Source organism: Bos mutus, chromosome 15 (assembly GCF_027580195.1).
Source record: "Bos mutus isolate GX-2022 chromosome 15, NWIPB_WYAK_1.1, whole genome shotgun sequence".
NCBI lineage: Eukaryota > Metazoa > Chordata > Mammalia > Artiodactyla > Bovidae > Bos > Bos mutus.
This window is the reverse complement of record NC_091631.1, coordinates 28,004,273-28,027,772: the sequence shown is the minus strand read 5'-3', so window position 1 is coordinate 28,027,772 and position 23,500 is coordinate 28,004,273. Positions and strand designations below refer to the sequence as shown.

Genomic DNA, 23,500 nt, shown 5'->3' with positions numbered 1-23,500 from the left:
GACCTGGAGTCTGTATCTCTAATCCTTTGAAACCAGACTGGCTGCTGCACAATAAAGAATTTGTCTGGTCTTTGTCCTGGGTTTCTGGCACTGAGCTTCTAAAACCCTTGGAATCTCTAGAGTGATAGGAATGTCTTTGTTATTCATAACCCCTTGGATCATACCTGAGTTCACACTAATGAGATGACTTAGGATGGGGGCTGGCCATATTATAAAGACAACCATGTGATCAGAGGATTGGGGTTTGAGCCAGCCTGACCTCTGGGGAGGCGAGAGGGGCTAGAGATCAAGTTCAATCATGTAGCTAACGGTTCGATCAATCATGGCTATGCAATGAAACTCCAGTGCAAGTCCTGGCCACTGAGGCTCTGGTGAGCTACCTGGCTGGTGAACCCATCAGCTGTGCTGGGAGCATGTCACACATTCATTCCACAGTGAGAGGGCAAAGAGGCTCTAAGTTTCGAACCCTCCCAGCCCTCATTGTGCATCTTTTCATTTGGTTGGTCCTGATTTGCACCCTTTATAGTCAATTTGTAATCAGAAGTATAATGGTCTCCTGAGTTCTGAGTCATTCTAGCAAATTACTGAACCTGAGGGGATCGTGGCAGCTGTAGAATTTACTGCCATTAAAATAGCCCGGGAACCCCCCACTCGCAAGTACTGCCTAAAGTGAGGGCAGTCTTGTTGGGGACTCTGCTCTTGTGGGCTCAGGCTAATTCCAAGTGGCTAGCATCAGAACTGCACTGCAGTATTATACTGGCCTGTGACTTGCTTTGATCAACAGAAAATGCCGTTGCCTGAATTTCAGAACCTTGCTCTTGGAAGTCTAATGCCACCTTGCTGCAAAGAAGTCCAGGATGAAAAGGTAACATAAAGATGACAAGTCCTGCCAGCTGTCTATGAGTCCAGCTCCTAGATAACCTGCCAGCTGCAGGAATGTGCCCTAGCTAAACACCAGTAGAACCACCTAATCAACCCAAATAATTGTTAGAAATAATAAATTGTCATTGTTTGAAGTCAACAACTGTGTTGGCTTGTTAAGTGGCAATAATATAGCAATTGATATAATTTCTCACCCAGTTGTATCTGTGGGGAGAGGGTATACTGAGTTGTGACCCAAGGATGCAGATTGCCTAACTGAATAATGGTACTTCTTACTATAAATAAGTAAGTGAATAAATAGATAAATATTAGTGTGTCAGTCTTCTTGAACTTGCTTAGTGAGCATCTACCCTGAGAAAAAAGACATTTTTCTGTGCTGACAAAAATCAAGTGTCTAAGCCTGTGACACCAGGATCGGATCCCAGATGGCGGTGTGTTTGGCCAGGATCGCTCTAGCTTTGGGGTGGGGGCTCTTGTTAAGGAACCACTGGGCTTCATCTTAGTGGCAGCCTCAGTTCAATGCCAGCTTGATCACTTGAGGCAGGAATCATCCCCACTGAAGAAGAAGGAAGCTGGTCTGTGGCTTGTGTGAGGCCTGGGACCTGTCAGTTGAGTCCCCTGCTACATCTCCATAGGCCAGCATAGCGCCTGGCACGTGGTCGGGACTCAGGAAATCCGCATTCAGTGAATGGGCTTCCTCAGTGTTATATATGCAAATGCCTCTCATGGCTCCGTCAACTTATTTTTGTTTACTAAAACTAATGTTCTAATGCAAGGACAAATATATAAAGTAGGCATTTCCTACCTCTGAGGTTGAAAATCCAGGATAAGATGAGAACACGACCTCTGAAATATAAGAGAAAAGAATGGAGATTGGTGAGAGCGCTAACTGACCCCTAGGAGGCCAGGGTCTGCGTCTGCCACCCACTGTGTGCAGCAGAGTATCTCCCGCAGCGGGTGCTCCTTGGTCCTAAGCTTCAGTGCTAACTAGGAAGAGGAACCAGCTGTGACACGCATCGGGTAATACGCCCTTTGTGCTTGGAACAAAATTCAAACTCCTTGGCCAGGCTTTGGAGGTCCTGCCTGATCTCACCTCTGCCTACTTCTCCAGTCTTATCTCATGCTACCCTGGCCCTCACTCACTATATATCAGCCACACTGATCTTCTTCCTGACTTTGTACTATGCAAGCTCTTGTAAGCCTCAGAACTACAGGGCAGTCAGTATTGGTCAGAAGGCAAACCAACTGTTTTAGAAGAGAAAAATGTATATAAAAGATATTCTGTCGGAGGATTTAAAAATACTATTTGTTATACTAGTAGAAATAGAATGCGTTAAGACAGTGAATTCAGGAGAGACAAGTGAGAAGGAGGCTGCAGAGTGATTTCATTCTTGAAATCATCAAAGAGGAGCCAATAAAGAGCTGAGTTCAACCTAATAAAGCAAAGCATCTGCTGGGTCTGGATCCTATGCAGGGACCACTCACCTTTGCCCTGACTAATGGGACCCCTTCCACATGTTAATGATATTATATTGAGAAGGTTACATTAAAATGAAATAAGCAATAATATGGGTGGAACACCATGTGGCAAGAACAACTCTGATGACAAGGGTCTGAAAGGAATCTGTTAAAGGTTTGTGCAAGGAAAAAAGTAGGAGTTAGCTAAAGGATGAGCCATGGTCATAAGTGTGGGTGCTAAGCAGTGATCTTCTGGGGAGAGACAGAGAGCCCCCACATCTAGGAAGATGAACTGAGGTACACTCTATCTGAACTCAGGCCTTGGCCCTTCCCACAGGTATAAGAAAGAACTCCAGAAACCAGAACCTGGATTCTAAGGTTCAGACTGGGAACCATTCAAGAGATGTACAGTCAGGCACTTCCTAATATTTGAGAAAAATTAGCACCATGAAAGAAAGTTATTAAATATAAAAGAAGAACCAGCATCTGAAAAAAGGAGAGGTCATTTAACCAAAAGAATAAAAACTTTAAATAGAATAATTAATGCCTTCTAAGGAATTCATGGCATCTGGTCCCATCACTTCATGGGAAATAGATGGGGAAACAGTGGAAACAGTGTCAGACTTTATTTTTGGGGGCTCCAAAATCACTGCAGATGGTGACTGCAGCCATGAAATTAAAAGACGCTTACTCCTTGGAAGAAAAGTTATAACCAACCTAGATCAGATCAGATCAGTCGCTCAGTTGTGTCCAACTCTTTGCGACCCCATGAATCACAGCACGCCAGGCCTCCCTGTCCATCACCAACTCCCGGAGTTCACTCAGACTCATGTCCATTGAGTCAGTAATGCCATCCAGCCATCTCATCCTCTGTCATCCCCTTCTCCTCTTGCCCCCAATCCCTCCCAGCATCAGAGTGTTTTCCAATGAGTCAACTCTTCGCATCAGGTGGCCAAAGTACTGGAGTTTCAGCTTTAGCATCATTCCTTCCAAAGAAATCCCAGGGCTGATCTCCTTTAGAATGGACTGGTTGGATCTCCTTGCAGTCCAAGGGACTCTCAAGAGTCTTCTCCAACACCACAGTTCAAAAGCATCAATTCTTCGGTGCTCAGCCTTCTTCACAGTCCAACTCTCACATCCATACATGACCACAGGAAAAACCATGGCCATAGCATATTCAAAAGCAGAGACATTACTTTGCCAACAAAGGTCCGTCTACTCAAGGCTATGGTTTTTCCAGTGGTCATGTATGGATGTGAGAGTTGGACTGTGAAGATAGCTGAGTGCCGAAGAATTGATGCTTTTGACTCTTGAGAGTCCTTTGGACTGCAAGGAGATCCAACCAGTCCATTTTGAAGGAGATCAGCCCTGGGATTTCTTTGGAAGGAATGATGCTAAGGCTGAAACTCCAGTACTTTGGCTACCTTGTGTGAAGAGTTGACTCACTGGAAAAGACCCTGATGCTGGGAGGGATTGGGGGCAAGAGGAGAAGGGGACGACAGAGGATGAGATGGCTGGATGGCATCACTGACTCGATGGACGTGAGTCTGAGTGAACTCCGGGAGTTGGTGATGGACAGGGAGGCCTGGTGTGCTGCGATTCATGGGGTTGCAAAGAGTGGGACACGACTGAGCAACTGAACTGAACTGAACTGAACTGAAGGAATTCAAAAGACTATTTCATTTTAAGACAAAATTAGGTCATTATGGAAGAGAAACTGTTACTAATTTTGTAATTTTAAAGTATCATAATCAAATAAAAGATTCAATAAATGTCTTGTATAGAAGAAAAGGTCCATCTGAGGAGCTAATTCATAAAACAGAGAATGGAATGAAGGATAATAAAAACTTTCCAAGATTAAGGAAACTATCTTGGAAAGAACAAAGTACCTAACAAAATAACAAAAAGAACCGCAAACCCAGAAGCACCTTACTCAAATTTCCAAAGGAAAAAAGAGAAATATTATTCCAGGAAGTAAAAATAGGTTTCCTATAAAGGGATGGGAATCAGACTGGTATCAGACTTCTCATGGCAACAATGGATTTAGAAGGCAATCAAGTAATATCTTCAAAGTTCTCAGGAAAAATTATTTTAAGGCTACAGTTCTCTATTCAGTGAGCTAGCATTCAAGTATAATGACAAAACAAATGTAATTTGGGATATTTTATGGGCTGAGAAAAATCTATTATATGCAAACTCTCTTTGAAAGATATCAACTCAACAGCAAAATGAAAAGCAATACCACATAGGAAACTATCTCTGTGACCATGAGAAAGGGAGATACTTAAACAAGAACCCAAAGGCATAAGCCATATGATAAAATTGTACCGGTTTGGTGTGATGGACTGAACTGTGTCGTCCCCCATCACCTCCCTAATTCATATGCTGAACTCCTAACCCCCTAGTACCTCAGAATGAGACTGTATTTGGAAACAGCATCTTTAAAAAAGTAACTGAGGTTAATAAGCTCATTAGGATAGACCCTAATTCAATATGAACGTTCTCCTTGTACGAAGAGAAGATTAGGACATAGACAATTCAGACAGAGAGATGACCAAATGAGGATACAGCAAGAAGGCAGTCTTCTATAAGCAAAGAGAGGCTGAAAAAGAAACTAAATCTGCCAACACCTTGATCTTGGACTTCTAGCCTCCAGAACCATGAGAAAATAAATATCTGCGGTTTAAGCCAAACAGTGTGTGGTATTCGGGCAGTCTTAGCAAACTAATATACTTGGGTAAATCAAACTTAAGAATTTCTCTTCAAAATGTCATCTCTACCATCGCAGATGAAATAAACAGTCAAGTGATTACAAAATAAAAGAAGAAACTGAAAATATTAAAACTATCAAGGGATATGAAATAGCAATTCATAAAAGTTGAAAACTAAGTAAATGAAGAAATACTTAACATCACCAATATTTATAAAATAGAAATTAAAACAATGAAATATCACTTTATACCCACCAAAATAACAAAATTTAGAACAATTAAAAAGCTTGGAAATATCAAGTGCAGGCAAGGTTGTAAGGAAACAGGAGCTCTGATGTTCTTCAAGTATGAGTGTATATACCAGGGCCAGCATTCTGAAGAACAATCAGGTGGCACTTATTTAAACTATGTATGCATATACTCTGTGATCCAACAAACTCACCTCTAGGTAAATATTCCAGAAAAACTCTGGCCAGGGGTATATGCAAGAAACATACACAAGGTTAGGCGACGTAGGTGTCCATTAGCAAGGGAAGAGATGAATAAAGTGTGGTTAGAGCACAGTGTGGAATATTATGCACAGATAAAAGGAAGAACTGGATGGGCATATAGCAATAAGGAAAACCTTAAAAAGAGTGCTGAGTGGAAAAAAAAATTAAGTAACAGAATGGGCTCAACAGCATATTACCATTATGTAAACTAAAAACACATTACACACAAACTAATATATTTTATGAAGATATATCCATATATCCAGGAAAATATATTCAGCACAAAAACAGATGAAAATGGGAAATGGTAGGAGGAATTAAGAATGAAGGAGAAAAAATAGGGCAAGGGAAACTTTATAAAGATTAATGATTAAAGTGCTGGGCTTCTCTGGTGGTCCAGTGGTTAAGAATCCACCTTGCAACACAGGGGACACCAGTTCAATCCCTGGTCTGGTAGGATCCCACATGCCTGGAGCAACTAAGCCTGTGTGCCACAACTATTGAGCCTGCACTCTGCAACACGAGAAGCTACCACAATAAGAAGCCCACATACCACAACTAAAGAAGAGCCCATATGTAGCCATGAAGACCCAATCCCACTACTGGGCATGTACCCTGAGAAAACCATAACTGAAAAAGACACATATATCCCAATGTTCGGGTTTTCCAGTTGGCTCAGTGGTAAAGAATCTGTCTACCAGTGATTAAAGAATTGAACCAAAGGAGATGCAGGTTCGATCCCTGGGTTGGAAGATCCCCAGAAGAAGGAAATGTCAACCCACTCCTGTATGCTTTGCCTGGGAAATTCTATGGACAAAGAAGCCTGACAAGCTACAGTCCATGGGGTTGCAAAGAGTCAGATAAGACTTAGCGACTAAAACAAACATACACACTGCACTATTTACAATAGCCAGGACATAGAAGCAACCTACAGGTCCATCAACAGATGAATGGATAAAACAGTTGTAGTACATATATACAATGGAATATTACTCAGCCATAAAAAGGAACAAATTTGAGTCAGTTCTAGTGAGAGGTGGATGAACACAGAGCCTGTTACACATAATAAAGTAAGTCAGAAAGAGAAAAACAATATCACATATTAACACACACACATATATATAAAATATAGAAAAACATTACTGATGAATCTATTTGCAGGGCAGGAATAGAGATGCAGACATACAGAATAGATGTGTTGACTCAAATCAATGTGATACATGAAGAAATGACAATAACCACAAGATCAGCTCAATAGATGCAGAAAAAGCATTTGATAAAATTCAACATTCATTCATGATAAAAAAAAATAACTCTTGCCAAAGTGGGTACAGAGAGAACATATCTCAACATAATTAAAGCTATTTATGACAAACTAGAGCCAACATCATACTCAACTTTGAAAAGCTGAAAGCTTTTCAGCTAAAATCTAGAACAAGACAAGGACTCCCACTCTTACCACTTCTATTCAACATAGTATTGGAAGTCCTAGCCACAGCAATCAGACAAGAAAAAGAAATACAAGGTATCTAAACTGAAAGGGAAGAGGTAAAATTGTCATATATGCAGATAACATTATACTATATATATATAAAACCCTAAAGACTCCACACAAAACTACTAGAGTTGATAAATGAGTTCAGCAGGGTAGTAGGACACAAGATTAACATATAGCAGACTTCCTGGTGGCTCAGTGGTAAAAATTCCACCTGCCAATGCAGGAGACACTGGTTTGATCTTGATCTGGGAAGCTCCCATATGCCACAGAGCAACTAAGCCCATTCACCACAGCTATTGAGCCTGTGCTCTAGAGTCTGGGAGCCTCAACTATTGAGCCCGGGTGCTGCAACTACTGAAGCCTGAGCACCCTAGAGCCCATGTTCTGCAACAAGAGAAGTCACTGCAATGACAGCCTGTGCACCACAACCAGAGAATGGCCCCTGCTTGCCAAAACTAGAGAAAAGCTCACACAGCAATGAAGACCTAGCACAGCCATAAATAAATAAACTTTAAAAAACAATTAACATACAGAAACCACTTGTAGTTCTTTACACTAACAGAGAAATAGAGAAAGTAAAAAAAATTCCTTTTAAAATTGAAATCAAAAAGAATAAAATACTTAGGAATAAACCTGACCAAGGAGGTGAAAGACTTATATATTGAGAACTGTAAAACACTGATAAAGGAAATGAAAATGATTTAAAGAAATAGTAAGATATACCATAGATTGATCAGAAGAATTAATATTATTAAAATGGCTACACTATCCAAAGTAATCTACAGTTTAATGCAATCAATTTACCCGTGACATTTTTTACAGAACTAGAACATTCCTTTATTTCTCCAAAGAAGACATACAAATGGCCAACAGGCACATGAAAAGATGCTCAACATTGCTAATCATTGGACAAATGCAAATCAAAACTACAATGAAGTATCATCTCACATAGATCAGAAGGACCATCAACTAAAAGTCTACAAATAATAAATGTAGGAGCAGGTGTGGAGAAAAGGGAACCCTTGTACACTGCTAGTGGCAATGTAAATTGATGAAGCTACTATGGAAAACAGTATGGAGGTTGTTTAAAAAACTAAAAATAGAGTTACCATATGATTCAGCAACCCCATTCCTGGGCATATACCCAGAAAAGATGAAAACACTAATTTCAAAGAAAACATGTAACTCCACCATGTTCAGAGCAGCACTATATATGACAGCCACTACACAGAAGCAACCTAAGTATCAATCAATAGATGAATGGATAAAGAAGATGTGATACACACACAATGGAATATTACTCAGCCATATAAAAGAGTGAAATAATACCATTTGCAGCAACATGCATGGACCAAGAGATTATCACACTAAGTGAAGTCATACAGAGAAAGACAGATATCATATGATATCATTTATATGTAGAACTTAAAAAATAGTACAAATGAACTTATTTATGAAACAGAAAAACTCACACAGAAAACAAACTTATGGTTACCAAAGGGGAAGAAAGAGGAAGCATAATTAGGAGTATGGAATCAACAGATGCATACCACTATATATAAAATAGATAAACAACAAGGATTTACTGTATAGTACAGGGAACTATTTTCAAAATCTTGTAATAAATGACAGTGGAAAAGAATCGAAAAAATATAAACATATACATATAAATGTATAACTGAATCACTCAGCTGTATACCTCAAACTAAAAAGCTTCTGCACAGCAAAGGGAACCATGAACAAAATGAAAGTACAACCTAATGAAGGGGAGAAAATATTTTTAATTACTGTATCTGGACAAGGGACTCCTATCCAAAAAGTAATTTTTTAAAAACTCAAAACTCAATAGCAAAAAAATAATCAAAGAGGATATGAATGGATATCCTTCCAAAGAAGACATGCAAATGGACAAGCAAGGAAGGACAAGCAAGCAGGCCCAGGATGGAGAAGAGAGGATGGAAGGAGCCTGAGTCCCTTGAGAATGCCAATGCACCCCAGAATTAACCATCACTAGAAAGCCTTACTTCTAGCCTCTTACTATTTGAGATAAAAAATTTAAAAAAATACACTTATAGCTGGGTTGTAAAAACATCTTGACTGACAGAACAGGTAGGAAGTTACTGAAATATTTTATGTGAGACCGTAATCTCCCCAGACCCAGCAGGTGAGAAGCAGGAGCTCCCCAGGGAGCCATAGACTTTCAGAATCAATTCTTAGAAGCTTATTCACACCATGGGTCAAGAGTCTCTTTAACAAGGGGTATCACTAACCTGTCCGGTCAACATCCTTTTTCATGGGCAGTATAGTATAATCCGGCTGGTCATCTGAGGCCTCATATATCCACGACTTGGACTGCAGCATGGATTGGGGCTGTTTCCGGGGACTCCCCCTGCCTCCAACCCAATCTCCAGACCCATCTCGGAGCTGAACCTGCTGTAGGTACGGGATCCGGAAAATCCTGTTTTGGTCCAGGCTTAACTTCTTCAGTCTTCAATTAAGGAAAGTGAATACAGAATCACAGCAGTAATGATACCTCAGGGACATTTACCAAGCAACTTTAGGGAATGAACATGGAGTCAGTCTTAGACACTTACTCCTCCTCTGTGACCTTAAGCCAATGACACCCTCTCTGGGTCTCAATATCCCTACCTCTAAAATGGGGGTAGCATTTATTAACCTTTTGAGGTTCTTGTGAGGATTGACAAAATATGTAAATAATGTAGTGAACTTTGTGTACTACTCTGTGTACTGAACACAAAGTAGTGTTCAGTAAATGGCATCTGAACCCCAAGTAAAATTTCCAGAGATCTAAAACTTAATCATTTAAAGGCCAGCATTTCATTGCTTTAACCAAATATAGTCAGGCCTCCACAATTATGAGTTCTATGTTGGTTGAATCTCTGGATGTATAGAGGGCCATCTACAGATGGAGCTCAGAGTTTAACTTATCTGATTCTCACTTTTTTCTTTTATTCCATTTCCTCTCTTAGGGTTAGGATCCCGTTTCTGATAACATCTCATCCTAATCTCCTCTTTGCTGCTTCTAAACCAATCATGTGATCAGAAATATCTTTACCAATGCCCTGCTTTTTTGGCTCAAGCTAAAGCTCAGAGGGGAGATGACTTACCCATGCCCACACAGCTGAGATAAGTGGAGGAACTGGGATTTAAAGCCAGGCCTTTTGGCTTCCAGAGCAGTACTCAAGGTGTGAGCAAGGATGGGGGTTACAGAGGGCCCTGCAGAGAGAGGCTTTTAGCTTTACCTCTTGAGCCCGGCCAGGCTGACAAAACAGTTGGGGTTGGAGAGTTTGTTGTCATCCAGCATCAGTGTCTCCAGCGCTGGGAACCTCAGGATGTACCTCTTGGTGGTCAGCGATGTGACAGACGCCTCCCTGTGTGCACAAAGACCTGCAGTCATGATCAAGCACACGGGACAAGCTCCATCATTCCCAGGAAGAAACAGAGGATAGGGAATCAATCAAGAGGCCTAACCAGGGGATTTCTCTCATGGTCTAGTGGTTAAGACTCCAGCCTTCTGAAGCAAGGGGACATGGGTTCAATCCCTGGTCTGAAACCAAGATTTGAAACTTGGTTTCAGGATTTGAAACCAAGTCTGAAACTGTGGCGTAGCCCCCTCCCACCAAAAAAAAAGAAGCCTAACCACCTTGGAAATTTCTCTAGTGCCCAAGAATGGTTTCTGCAGACAGAGGTACCAGAAAGTGTAATCCCATCTCCAATGACCCCCTTCCCCAAACCCCACTCACACATCCAATCTTTCATTTGGAGAAAGGTTGCACATATCCACTGATGGACTCAGCGAGCCCAAGTTGGGGCAGGATGGAGAGGTATTAGTAATGTTCATGGAAGATACCAGGGTGGCAAAATTAGGGGAAACATTCTACAGGAAGAACACTGCACAATCTGGGGTCAGGGAAGACTCCCAAGTATATTGTGTCACCCCAAGAATTGGTAACCACAGAAGCACTTGGAGATAGTGACCCTGGCAGAGGCCAAGTCGGGTAAGGTAAGACAGATGAAGGGCACCACTCCTGGCTGCACTGAGGCTCTCCTCTAAATGCCTTTGTAGAGTGCACACATCAGTATGGAACTGAGAAGCCTTTTCTTAAATTCAAATTCTGAGGATTTTCAGAAACACTTGAGAGTGGGATTTAACAGGCTGAGGTCCTGAATCACACACATCGGGTGGGAAGTGGTGGTATTTAGGTACCACCATCAACGTGACCTCATTTGTGTCACCATGTGGATGAGGCTTAGGTAATTATTTCTAAGCACATGAGAGACAGATGACTCACACTGTGTTTTCATGCCTCCCTCCAACCCCATCCTCTCTATACACAAAAACAAACACATAGGGATACCTGGTCACACGCACACATACACAAATGTGAATCACAGGCCTACAATAAGAGGACTGGAAAGTAGCCTTTCTTCTGAGCCTACTGCATTCCTGACACTGTGTTGTTTTACATCTGTCATCTCAGAGGAGCACTGGGAAGGACAGGTGTGATCTATCTCTTTTTCAGATGAAGAAATTCGAACTTAAGAGTCACTTGCCCAGAATCTCATAGTCAGAAAGTGCTAGAGCTCCAATTCGATTCCAAACTCCAGGCCCTTTCCACTACAGCGCCCACCTCGCACATCACATCTTCAAGCCCTATGTGAATTAAAGGGTGGGGAAGTGGAAGGGTAGCTGCTGGCTGGGTGAAAGAGAGGCTGAGAAAGGTAGACAGTGAGTTCAAGCCCAAAAGGACTGTTACCAGTTCACCTAAAGGCAGGAATATTTCAAAGGTGAATTTAAAGACAGCATACAGCCAGTTGTGCACTCATTCATTCATTCACACTGAAGACTTTTTTACACATATTTGTGGAGCCAGGTACAGGGAATACAAGGAGAAAAAGAGCACATTCTCCTCTCAAAGCTCTTATAGTCTCGTGGAGGAGACAGATGCTCAGCACACAGTGAGACCAATACTAGAGCAGAGGCAGGCACAAAACTTGATGGGAGTCACCCACTCAGGCGGGGGGAGCCCAGGGAAGGCAATGCTGAAGCTAGACCATGAAGACGGAGAGGGAGAGAACTCCCTGCTGGTCCAGTGGTTAGGACTGCTGGCTTTCACTGCTGAGGGCCCGGGTTCAATCCCTAGTTGGGGAACTAAAATCCCACAAGCCATGAGGTGTGGCCAAAGGAAAAAAGGAGAGAGAATTTGCTATTTTCTTAAGAACTGTGAGCTAAGGAGAGGAACAGGAAGACAAATCATTGTTTTGTGGCTGCAGCTGTAGTATTTTTAGGAGCTCTGGCTGGTCATGTGCCTCAACATGGGGCTCAGAGAAACACAGGCACGCACCTGTGGACAAACGGGGTGAGTCACTGAGAGGAGCAGGCCTGAGAGCTGACAGACAGAACTTCCGGGGTGCTCCACAATGCTCAGGACTGATACTCAGCATGGCCCCAGGCCTGAGTGTTAGATGCCTCGTTGTTTTTACAGTAAATTCTTCCTTTTTTGTTACTCTAATAGTGATGGATTTCTGTAGATTATAACCATGATAATTCTGACTAAAAGGAGGAAGGGGTCAGATACTCTTTCCAAAAGAGCCCTGGCAAGGTGAGGGGCAAGAGGCTTGAAATCCAAAGACCAGAGACACTCAACAGAGCATGAAGGAAGCCTTTAGCTCCTGGTATTTTTCAGGGTCACAGATCACTCTCTTCCTCTTCCTGATTCACACAGTGAATTTTTAATCTACCTGAAAGCAATTATAGGATGGTGCACAGAAGCTCTGTTGATCTATAGTTAATTGGCCAATCTTTATTTTACTCCAGTGAAATATGAAACAGCTAAGAAGTAAGACTTCAAAAAATTCCTCTTAAGCTCCATAATAAAAAAGCTAGCTCTGACCTGTCTCTTGTGAAAAGTCACACTACTTTGCCTTTTCAAAGTTCAGCTCCAATTATAACATAGAGGAGTTTCATTTTGTCTCTAAACACATGCCTTGAAATAGGGGGGCCATCAATATGTAGGTGAGGAAGACAAGATGCAAAGCTTCATAGGAAAGCATCAGACTCTCCCGCTGAGCCCTTCCCACAGCAGTTTTGGGAGAAGAGTTCTTTGAAGTGGCAGGAGTCCGTCAGTAATGAAGAAACCGAGATTTCCAGCTGTAGTGCTATTTTTATTATAGCTTCTCTTGGCAAAGGGAAGTGATACCATTTAAAATCTGGTAGCTTTAATGGAATTGTTTAGAAGGTAAGAGTCTGCCCTGGTGGCTGGGTTCCCATTCAGGAATGGGAATTCGAGTACCATATTGGAAAAAGCATGGGAGTGGGGATCAGGAGCCCTGGGCTCTGGTTCTGCTGTCACTGCTGCTTTGCTTGTTGTGTGGTTTCTAGATTCAAGTATCTCTGGGCCTAGTTGGTTGTGAGAGGTGAGGAAGAAAAGAATTCAGGCTGATGACCATGTTTCTAGCCTGGACAACTGCACAGCAGATGAAGAGCAGTGCCCATCAATGAGGCCAGAGGAGGAGATGCTGGCATGGGCATGTGTCTGATGAGTTTGATACGATAAGTAGGATACATGGGTGTATAGTTCAGATGACAAAAGTGAAGTAGAGAAATAACGTAAGACTTGGGAAGGGATGAGAACACTAAGAAAGACTAAAGATCAAGAAAAACAGTGGGTTCAGAGTGGACGATGGGGGACCAAAATTTAAGAGATTAGCAGAAAAGGGGAATCGACAGAGCATACTGAGTGTGGACATATGTGTAGGAAGAAAATGACAATAATACTTGTCTGAAGCCGCATTGCTTTCAAAGCATAAATATTTCAGTTGATACTCTGATGTAAACAGGAGTATATTTATTCTCTCTTTCTTATATGTAAAGAAATAGGAAGTACAGGGTAGTGAAGACTTGTCTTACTTCATGTAATAAGACTTTCCACTGGAAACAACTAGAACAATGAATAAAGTATATATATATATATATATATATTTTTTTTTTAAAGACCTATCATTTAGACCTACTGCATGATCCAGCAATCCCACTCCTGGGCATATATCTAGAGAGGACCATACTTTGAAAAGATACACACACCCCAGTGTTCACTGCAGCGCTATTTACAATAGCCAGGACATGGAAGCAACCTAAATGCCCATCAAAGAGGAATGGATAAAGAAGATGGGGTACATATATATACACACAATAGAGTACTGCTGCTGCTGCTGCTGCTGCTAAGTCACATCAGTCGTGTCCGACTCTGTGCGACCCCATAGACGGCAGCCCACCAGGCTCCCGTCCCTGGGATTCTCCAGGCAAGAGTACTGGAGTGGGTTGCCATTTCCTTCTCCAATGCATGAAAGTGAAAAGTGAAAGTGAAGTTGCTCAGTCATGTCTGACTCTTCACGACCCCATAGACTGTAGCCTACCAGGCTCCTCCGTCCATGGGATTTTCCAGGCAAGAGTACTGGAGTGGGTTGCCATTGCCTTCTCCACAATAGAGTATTACTCAGCCATAAAAAAGAATGAAATAGTGCCATTCGCAGCAACATAGATGGACCTAAAGATTGTCATAACGAGTGAAGTAAGTCAGAGAAAGACAAACATTATGTGATATTGCTTATATGTGGAATCTACAAAGTGGTACAGATGAACTTATTTATGAATCAGAAATAAGAGTCACAGATGGAGAAAACAAACTTATGGTTACCAGGGAGGAGAGGAGGAGGGAGGGATAAATTGGGAGATTGGGACTGACATACACACTATTATATATAAAACAGATTAACTAATAAGGACATACAGTATAGCACAGGGGACTCTCTACTCAATACCCTGTAATGACCTATATGGGAAGAGAATCTAAGAAAGAGTAGATATATGTATATGTATAAGCGATTAACTTTTCTGTACACCTGAAATGAACACAACATAAATCAACTATTTCCAATCAATTAAAAAAAAAACAAAAAACAAATAAAAAGATGTAAGAGATGCAAAGACAGTAAAGTACTGTGCCAAAATCTAAAACTCCAGAGACAGGAATTTCCCTCGAGGTCCAGTGTTAAGATTTCACCTTGCAATGCAGGGGGTGCAGGTTTCATCTCTGGTTAGGGAGCTAAGATCTCATAGGCCTTGCAGCCAGAAAGCCAAAACAAACAACAGAAGCAATACTGTAACAAGTTCAATAAAGATTTTTTAAATGGTCCACGTTAAAAAAAAAATCTTAAAAAAAAAAAAATAAAACTCCAGAGATAGAAACCGGGCATAAAAAGCTACTTTTGCCATAAGGATATTTGCTGATGTTATTGAAAGAGAAGGTGGGGCATATAATTGGAGGTCCTCACTTGAATCTGGGATCCTAAAAAAAGGTACCCTCAGAATCAGAACTAAGCCCATTCCTCTCATCCCCAAATCACGGGAAAACTACCTTGGAGTGAACAGAGAAGGGGAAGGTGGAGGGCAAGCTGGTCTTCCTGAAAAACTCCAGCTGATATTTGTATCATTGGAGTGGTTCATAAAATAGCCAGCTAGTTTATTTAGTTTAAAATGATTCCATACCAGGCACCTAGGCACCTGGCCAAAATAAATGGAAAGGCTCATGGTCCTGCAGACTAAATACCATGAGCCAACTCTCTCCCAAGTATAAACTATAAAATCCAGACTATATATACATACATACATATATATATATATATATATATATATATATATATATATATAAAAGACAATCTTCTTTAGGGCATCTGGGAACTAATAAGCTGTGAAAAGTTAGGGCACCAAGATTTGGAAGAAGGAGAAAACTTGAAGGGATTCATGTAACATTTGGGGCCACTTTTCGCCTAGGGCTCTCTGCTGACTCCAGAAGTGGCTGAGAAGCTAAGCAGAGATTCTGACAACCTTGCTAGTCCAGGAGGCCAAAAACTGGAGTCCAGAGTATGTCACAGAAAGGGAGCCCCAATCAACTGCCCGTTTTAAGTTAGGGCAGTGCAGGACTAAATCCAAAGAGGAAGTGTGAACTAGAAAACTGTGATCCTGGCAGGGACTGAAGACTATTCAAACAACTTCAATTTCTGTAAATGAATTAAGCTGATTTGGAGTTATTGGTGACCTATATAGCCAAAAGAACTCTAGATCTGGTGAGGAAAAAAAGTGATTTGAGTTGCCCACAGGGGGAGTCATGGTTTCTCATTCAGTTCCTGACTATCTACACTTAAAACTGCTGCTGCTGCTGCTGCTAAGTCACTTCAGTCGTGTCTGACTCTGTGCGACCCCATAGACGGCAGCCCACCAGGCCCCACTGTCCCTGGGATTCTCCAGGCAAGAACACTCGAGTGGGTTGCCATTTCCGTCTCCAATGCATGAAAGTGAAAAGTGAAAGTGAAGTCGCTCAGTCGTGTCCGACTCTTAGCAACCCCATGGACTGCAGCCTACCAGGCTCCTCTGTCCATGGGAATCAAACTTTAATAAAATGAAATATTCAGCTCCTCAGTCACACTAACCACATTTCAAGTGCTCAATACAACTAGTGGCTACCATATTGGACAATGTGGATATAGAACATTTCCAACAATATAGAGAATGCTAATGAATGCTTTCAAACATAACTAGAAAATATCTGCAAATTGGTGCTAAGTCTGGGGTATGAAAGGCATGGTGGTCCATACCAGAAAGTGGGCGAGTGTGACGATTCAAAGGAAGAATGGAAATTTAGCCTGTGAAGGGACCTGGTAAACTCACAAACCTACTTTTTGGTTCTCTCCCCAGTTCTCACATCATTAGAAAAGATGCACTAAGCCACTGACAAAATAACCACACTTTTTTTACTGACCAATAACATGAGGGCTATTATAATAGGAAGCGCCAAACTGAAGCCCTAGGAATTTTGCTTCCAAAACAGTAAATCAAAGATAATTCCACATCTCTGAGGTAACTGCAGAGATTACTGCAAACTGGAAGACTGGAAAGGTAGAAGGATGATGAGTCCTGTAACATCCCTGTTTATCTTGTTTATTTGACTTGTGCAGAAGACAGGTCTCAAAGAATGACTGTAAATTACTCAATCATATGGTGATTCCAATTTCAGCCACTGTTCCCTTTGTGAACTCTTCTTACTGTAGCACATCAACACAGCCCCTAGCGCTTGTGATACAGCTAAGGATCTTCCAGATGTTACTTTCTCTTTATTAATGAACAAGAACTACCAGAAGCAGTCTGCTTTCACCTGTCAGGGACAGCAGTATACCTTTGTTCTCTTCCCTGGGGGCTACATCAACTCTTTAGCTCTATCATAACCTAATCCATGGAAATCTTGATTATTTTGGTATTCCACAGAACACTATGTTGATTAGAGCTAATGGGCAGGAAATGCAAATACTTTAGATGCATCAGTATGGACTGTGCCACAGGATGGAGGTAGATCTTACAAAAATTCAAGAAACTGACACCGTGATGAATGTTCTTGATGTCCAGGTATCTGGAGCATGTTGGAATATACCTCCAATGTGAAAGACATCTTTCACTGCCTTCTACTAAGAAAAAGTTACAAAGCTTTGTTGGCGATTTTTTATTTGGGCAGCCACACATAAAACATTTGTGCTGTTCTGATCCATTTACTGAGGCTGCTAGTTTTGTGTGGGAAGAGCAAGGCAAGGCTCTGCAACAGGTCCAGTTGCCATGCAAGTTGTTCTCTGGGCATTATGTCATTTACCAAGGGTATTGGGTGTTATGACTCAGCAGGTCCAACTGTGTTCTCTCTAAGGCTGTATAGATAGGGTTACCATATATCCTGGTTTTCAAGGACAGTTTGAATTTTCACCTGTTATCGCCAAATAATTAATAGTGATGCTTTTCCCTCTCAATGATGTTCCTGGTTTGGATGATAAATAGAGTGAATGGTCACTCACTCTATGAACAGAGCCTTTTTAAGGCATCAATTACAGAATCATAATTTGAACAAAGTTATGCTCTGTTCTTCATGTAACTATTTTCCTTTTGAAAGACAGCTTCTAGCTTACTCCTGAATGTTGGTAGAGACTGAACACCTGACCACGAGACACTAAGGTGACCACACTTCCTGAGCTGTGCATCATGACCTGAATGCTCAGAACTCCCTCAGCACGTGAAAATAACATTGGAGATCAGCTCAAGCAAATCTGGAAAGTTGAATGAATTAACATTGCTTAGATTTCTATGATGCCTACTCCTGCTGAACTGTTTCTTCTCCGTCAACCCATAACTAATGTTCCATGACCACTGGGTGTAGGAGAACAATATGCAACTGGATTTACAAACGATTTTGCATGATATGCTGATACTAACCAAAACCAGACCGTTGCAGGATTATAACTCCATACAAAGGTGGCTCTGAAAAGACAGGGGAGGAGAAATCCTCCCAAGAGATAAAACCCAGAACAATAGATCTGACTGTTCATTTTCCTTGGTTGGTGAGACAGCCAAAAGTGCAGGTCTATGCTGATTCATGGGCAGTGGTTTAGCTGATGAGTCAAAGCTTGGAAACCATAATGTAGAACTGCTGACAGGGAGGACTGAGGGAGAATTATGTGAATGGACCTCTCAGAATGAATAGGATGAGAATTATTTGTATCTCGCATGAATTCTTGCAAAGACTATCCACTTCAGATAAGACTCTCAATGATCAGGTGAACAAGATGACCCATTCCATGAATGTCGGTTAGATACCCTGCTACTTGCAAAATGGCCTTGGCAGCAGGGAAGAAGTCTACATACTTCCCCTCCACAAAGTTCATTTGGCTACCAGTCCTATTGAACACCCAATCTGCCAATAACAGAGGCTAATGCTGAGTTGCTAACAGGCACCATTTCTAGGAGGATTAGCCAACCATCCAGTAGAAGGATGACTAGAGTGGACATTTACTTTCATAAAAGGAGCAGTGATTTTTTTTTTCTTACTGAAATATGTATGTATTTGAGACATGGATTTTCCCTGCCTAACCAGAGTGTTCTGCCAAGCATCACAATCTGTGGATTTACAGAATGTCTTATTCATTATTTAAATAGCACACATAACATTGCTTTTAACCGTGGAACACATTTCATTGCAAAGAAGTACAATAATGGACTCAAGGACATGGAGTTTAATTTTTTGCCATGTACTCCATCACACACAAGTAGCTGACCTAACAGAATTGTACAACAGTCTTCTGACAACTTATTTATTCCACTAGCTAGGAGGCTACCCACTGTGAGGTTGGATGCTGACTTACAGGATGGAGTGTCACATAAACTAGCAACTAAAACTGATTCTGTTTTTCTCACATCGGATCATAAGGGCCTAGGAATGAATGAATGAAAATGAAAGCCGCTCATCTTACAATTTGTTTCTAATTCCTGCAGCTCTGAGTTCTTAAGTTAGAGCTCTGAGTTTCCTTGGGAGGAATACTTTTACAGGGAACACAAAAATAGTTTGACTTAACCGGAAGTTAAGTTTACTACTGGCCTCTTGGGTTCTTTATTCCACTGAACCAACAGGCAGGGAAAGAGGGGTTTATTATATTGGCTGGGTGACTGATACCAATTATCAGAAAAAGTATGATTGCTGCTCTACCTTGAGGGCAAAAAGGAATATCTTCGGAATCCAAAGAATTATCTGGTATTCCTCTTAAAAGCATCATGTCTATTAGTCAAAGTTGATGGAATTTCTGCAAGATGAACAGAGTTCTGGAGTGGGATGATTGTGACAGTTGCCCAACAGTGTGAATGTACTTAATGTTGCTGAATGGTACACTTAAAATGGTTAAGAAAGAAAGGCTTCTGAGAGGGAAAGAGGACAGTCTGAGGTAGCCCTTGGAATATGTACAGAAGCAACATAAGAAGAGAAAGTAATGGTCATAAGCCTGCTCTCTGGAGTCAGATGGACTTGGTTCAAATTCTGCCTCTGCGATTTGGCTTTGTAACTCTGGTTGAGTTAATTTACCTGTGCCTCAATTTCCTCATCTATAAAATGAGGGTGATGATAATAGGACACTTACCTCATAGGGTTGTGAGGATTAAACGAGTTCGTATATATTAAGAGTGTCAGAATAGTATCTGACACATAGTAAGCATTACACATGTATTACTATTATTAAGAGAGAAAGGGCCAGTACATTCTGGCCAGAAGGCACAGCCTCAGCAAATGTGCAAATGGAAATATGCAAAGCTTATTTAGAGGGTTCATGAAGGGGAATAGTCTGGCAAGAGCAATAGCCACAACTTACGAATGAGCAATCAGAGGAAAGGACAGTGACATGCAGACACCCGTGTCACTCCCTATTGGGGAGGGGTGTGGACTCCCTAGCTGAGGCCTCCCCAACTTTTGGGGCTTTGCATCTACCGGTACCTTTACTGGGAGCTTTAGTAGGTGGCATTCTCCCGGCTTTGAACACTTACAGTCTTTCCTTACAGCCCTTTAGAACTGCTTTGGACTATTTGTTTGGATACTTGTACTCTGGGACTTACTGCTCTGCAACAGCCAAACTCGGTGGCAGAGAGGTGAGGCCATTGCCTGTGAGGAGCAGGACACGGAGGTGTGGCAGAATCCCCAGGTCACAGATGGCCTCCGCCGTCAGGCTGTTGAAGGAAAGGTCCAGGAACTATGGTGCAAAGATAGAAGACAGAGAAACAGAAGCACTCCTCGTGACAATCATGCTCCTACATGAGGTGGGAGCTGGCTACTTTTTTTTTTTAACTTTCCAGGGGGCCCATCAACCAGACTAAAACCCTCCTGACTCTCTGAATTAACATTCAAGGTCTACAAGAGTTACTTCCCAACCAATTCCAGCCTTTGCTCCCATATTGCAAGCTTTTGCTTATCTTGCGGTGCTAGCCAAAGTGACTCCTCCCTATTCCTTGCCCCATCCCATCCAGAGATCTTTGCTTGAGCTTTTCACTCAGGAATGCCCTCTTTCTATGTATCAAAATCCAAGCCCTAAAAGGCCAGCTCAAAAGCTCCCTCCTTCTGAAAGCTTTTTTCATTCCCAGCCAGATGGACTCTCTCCCTCCTCTGACTTTGAGTGCTTTATCTAGACTGCTTCCAGGGTATTTCTCGTAGTCAGCCAGGTAACTGTGATAACGGGATATAAGGCTGAGGACTAGAGATTTTGGTGCATGGATGTGCCAAGCGAGCAGGTCCTGGTGCACAGCGGTAGGCTAGGCTATAAACTCCGAGGTGAAGTGCCTTGCCACTGTAATCTAGCACAGGCCCTGGCACAGTAGGTGCACATAAAATAAGCAGCTGAAATGAACTGGCTTATGAGGACAATGACCCAAACTGTCACCTCATCATAAAGCACATTCTAACTAGCCACCGAGATTCATGATACAGTCGACTTGGGTTAGGGGGCCAGCCAGGAAACTGAGTTTCTCTCTGCAAACACAAAGGCAATCATGATAAATGGTATCACTCCAGTCTTTGTTTTCTTTCCATAACAGACTCTCTGGACACCTTCTTTAGCTCTTTGCTCCCTTCCCTCCCTCTCTGTAATAGGGATGAACCTTTTTTATTTTATTACCTGGTAATCACTAAAGGGATGTTGCCTATAAAATTAAATTATACGTAATGGCCCATCTCTGGGAATCCTGCCTCCCAGGTAATGAGCCATAAGCTAAAATTCTCTGTTTAGCTCACAGGAAAACTCCTGAACAGGCCCACCTCTGAATGACTGCAGGAAGGAAGAAATTAACACTTCCCCTCAGGAGGCTGACTAATCCAGGAAATGTTTGACTTTATTCCTTCCTCTTTTAGTAGAAAAGAAGCCTGAATTCTAACTCAGGCAAGATGGCTCTTTGGGACATTAGTTCACCATCTTCTTGGTTTGCTGGCTTTCTGAATAAATTCACTATTCAGTGCCCCAACAACTTGTCTCTTGATTTACTGGCCTGTTGTGTGGCGAGCAGTACTTGGTAGCACATCCACCCACACACACCACTGACCCTTACTGAATGGGGCCAGTTTCAGCATCTTACACAGCTGGTGCAGGGGCAAGGTCTCTAGTCTACTGCTTCAGTAAAACACAGTCAATCACACATAAACACAACTGACTCTAGGTCACTGTCAGAGGAGGGCTGGGTTTGGTTTGATTCCACTGCAGCAATTAACTGATACCCCCCGTAGACCTGGCTTTAAGTCCTGACTAACTGTGATATTGGACAAATTACTTAAACTGAGCTTCCTTATGTATAAAGTAGAAATAATAATGGATTTTTATGAGAAATTGTGTAGGTAAAGCCTTTAGCATAGAGCCTGGAACACAGTAAATGCTTAATGATGCCTGTCATGGTCATCACCATCCCTTCATTCAAGGCCTGTATACTGAAGGCTTACTGTGAACCAGTCCATGCCCTGTGTGAGCTCACAGCCTAGTCAGGCAGCTAGATACATAATGTGTGTCTGTTAAGTAGCAATGCTACCAGCATAGATGTTTGACCTCTACCAGGGGCTTCAGATGGGCTTCACACAGCAGGTAACACTTAAGCTGTCCTAGAGACTAGCTGGTATTCATCAAATTGTTCAATCATCAAAAAAGCAAGAGAGTTAAAAAAAAACATCTACTTCTGCTTTATTGACTACGTCAAAGCCTTTGACTGTGTGGATCACAATAAACTGTGGAAAATTCTGAAAGAGATGGGAATACCAGATCACCTGACCTGCCTCCTGAAAAATCTGTATGCAGATCAAGAAGCAACAGTTAGAACTGGACATGGAACAATGGACTGGTTCCAAATCAGGAAAGGAGTACATCAAAGCTGTATATTGTCACTCTGCTTATTTAACTTATATGCAGAGTACATCATGCAAGTTGCCAGGCTGGCTGAAGCACAAGCTGGAATCAAGACTGCTGGGAGAAATATCAATAACCTCAGATATGCAGATGACACCACCCTTATGGCAGAAAGCGAAGAAGAACTCAAGAGCCTCTTGATGAAAGTGAAAGAGGAGAGTGAAAAAGTTGGCTTAAAGCTCAACATTCAAAAAACTAAGGTCATGGCATCCAGCCCCATCACTAATAGCAAATAGATGGGAACACAGTGGAAACAGTGACAGACTTTGGTTTTTTGGGCTCCAAAATCACTGCAGATGGTGACTGCAGCCATGAAATTAAAAGATGCTTGCTCCTTGGAAGAAAAGTTATGACCAACCTAGACAGCGTATTAAAAAGCAGAGACATTACTTTGCCAACAAAGGTCTGTCTAGTCAAGGCTATGGTTCTTCCAGTGGTCATGTATCGATGTGAGACTTGGACTAAAAAGAAAGTTGAGTGCCAAAGAACTGATGCTTTTGAACTGTGGTGTTGGAGAAGACTCTTGAGAATCCCTTGAACTGAAAGGAGATCAAACCAGTCAATCCTAAGGGAAATCAGTCCTGAATATTCATTGGAAGGACTGATGTTGAAGCTGAAACTCCAATACTTTGTGAAGTATTAACTGTATT

The 23,500-nt window shown here is 41.8% G+C and overlaps 1 protein-coding gene across 9 annotated transcripts in view; it reads right to left on the bottom strand.

The window, feature by feature from the left end:
• XRRA1 (X-ray radiation resistance associated 1) overlaps window positions 1-23,500 on the bottom strand; it is a 69,017-nt gene that overhangs the window by 18,163 nt on the left and 27,354 nt on the right. For 3 of the 9 annotated variants that reach the window (XM_070383709.1, XM_070383710.1, XM_070383714.1), the window contains 4 exons: window positions 20,530-20,663; window positions 10,304-10,432; window positions 9,311-9,528; window positions 1,688-1,728 (listed from right to left, as the gene is read on the bottom strand). In XM_070383709.1, coding sequence (XP_070239810.1) covers window positions 1,688-1,728; window positions 9,311-9,528; window positions 10,304-10,432; window positions 20,530-20,663 — 522 coding nt within the window. Of the gene's footprint in view, window positions 1-1,687; window positions 1,729-9,310; window positions 9,529-10,303; window positions 10,449-20,529; window positions 20,664-23,500 lie in introns of those variants that run through there. The other 6 variants (XM_070383713.1, XM_070383712.1, XM_070383711.1 and 3 more) reach the window with 5 other exon arrangements.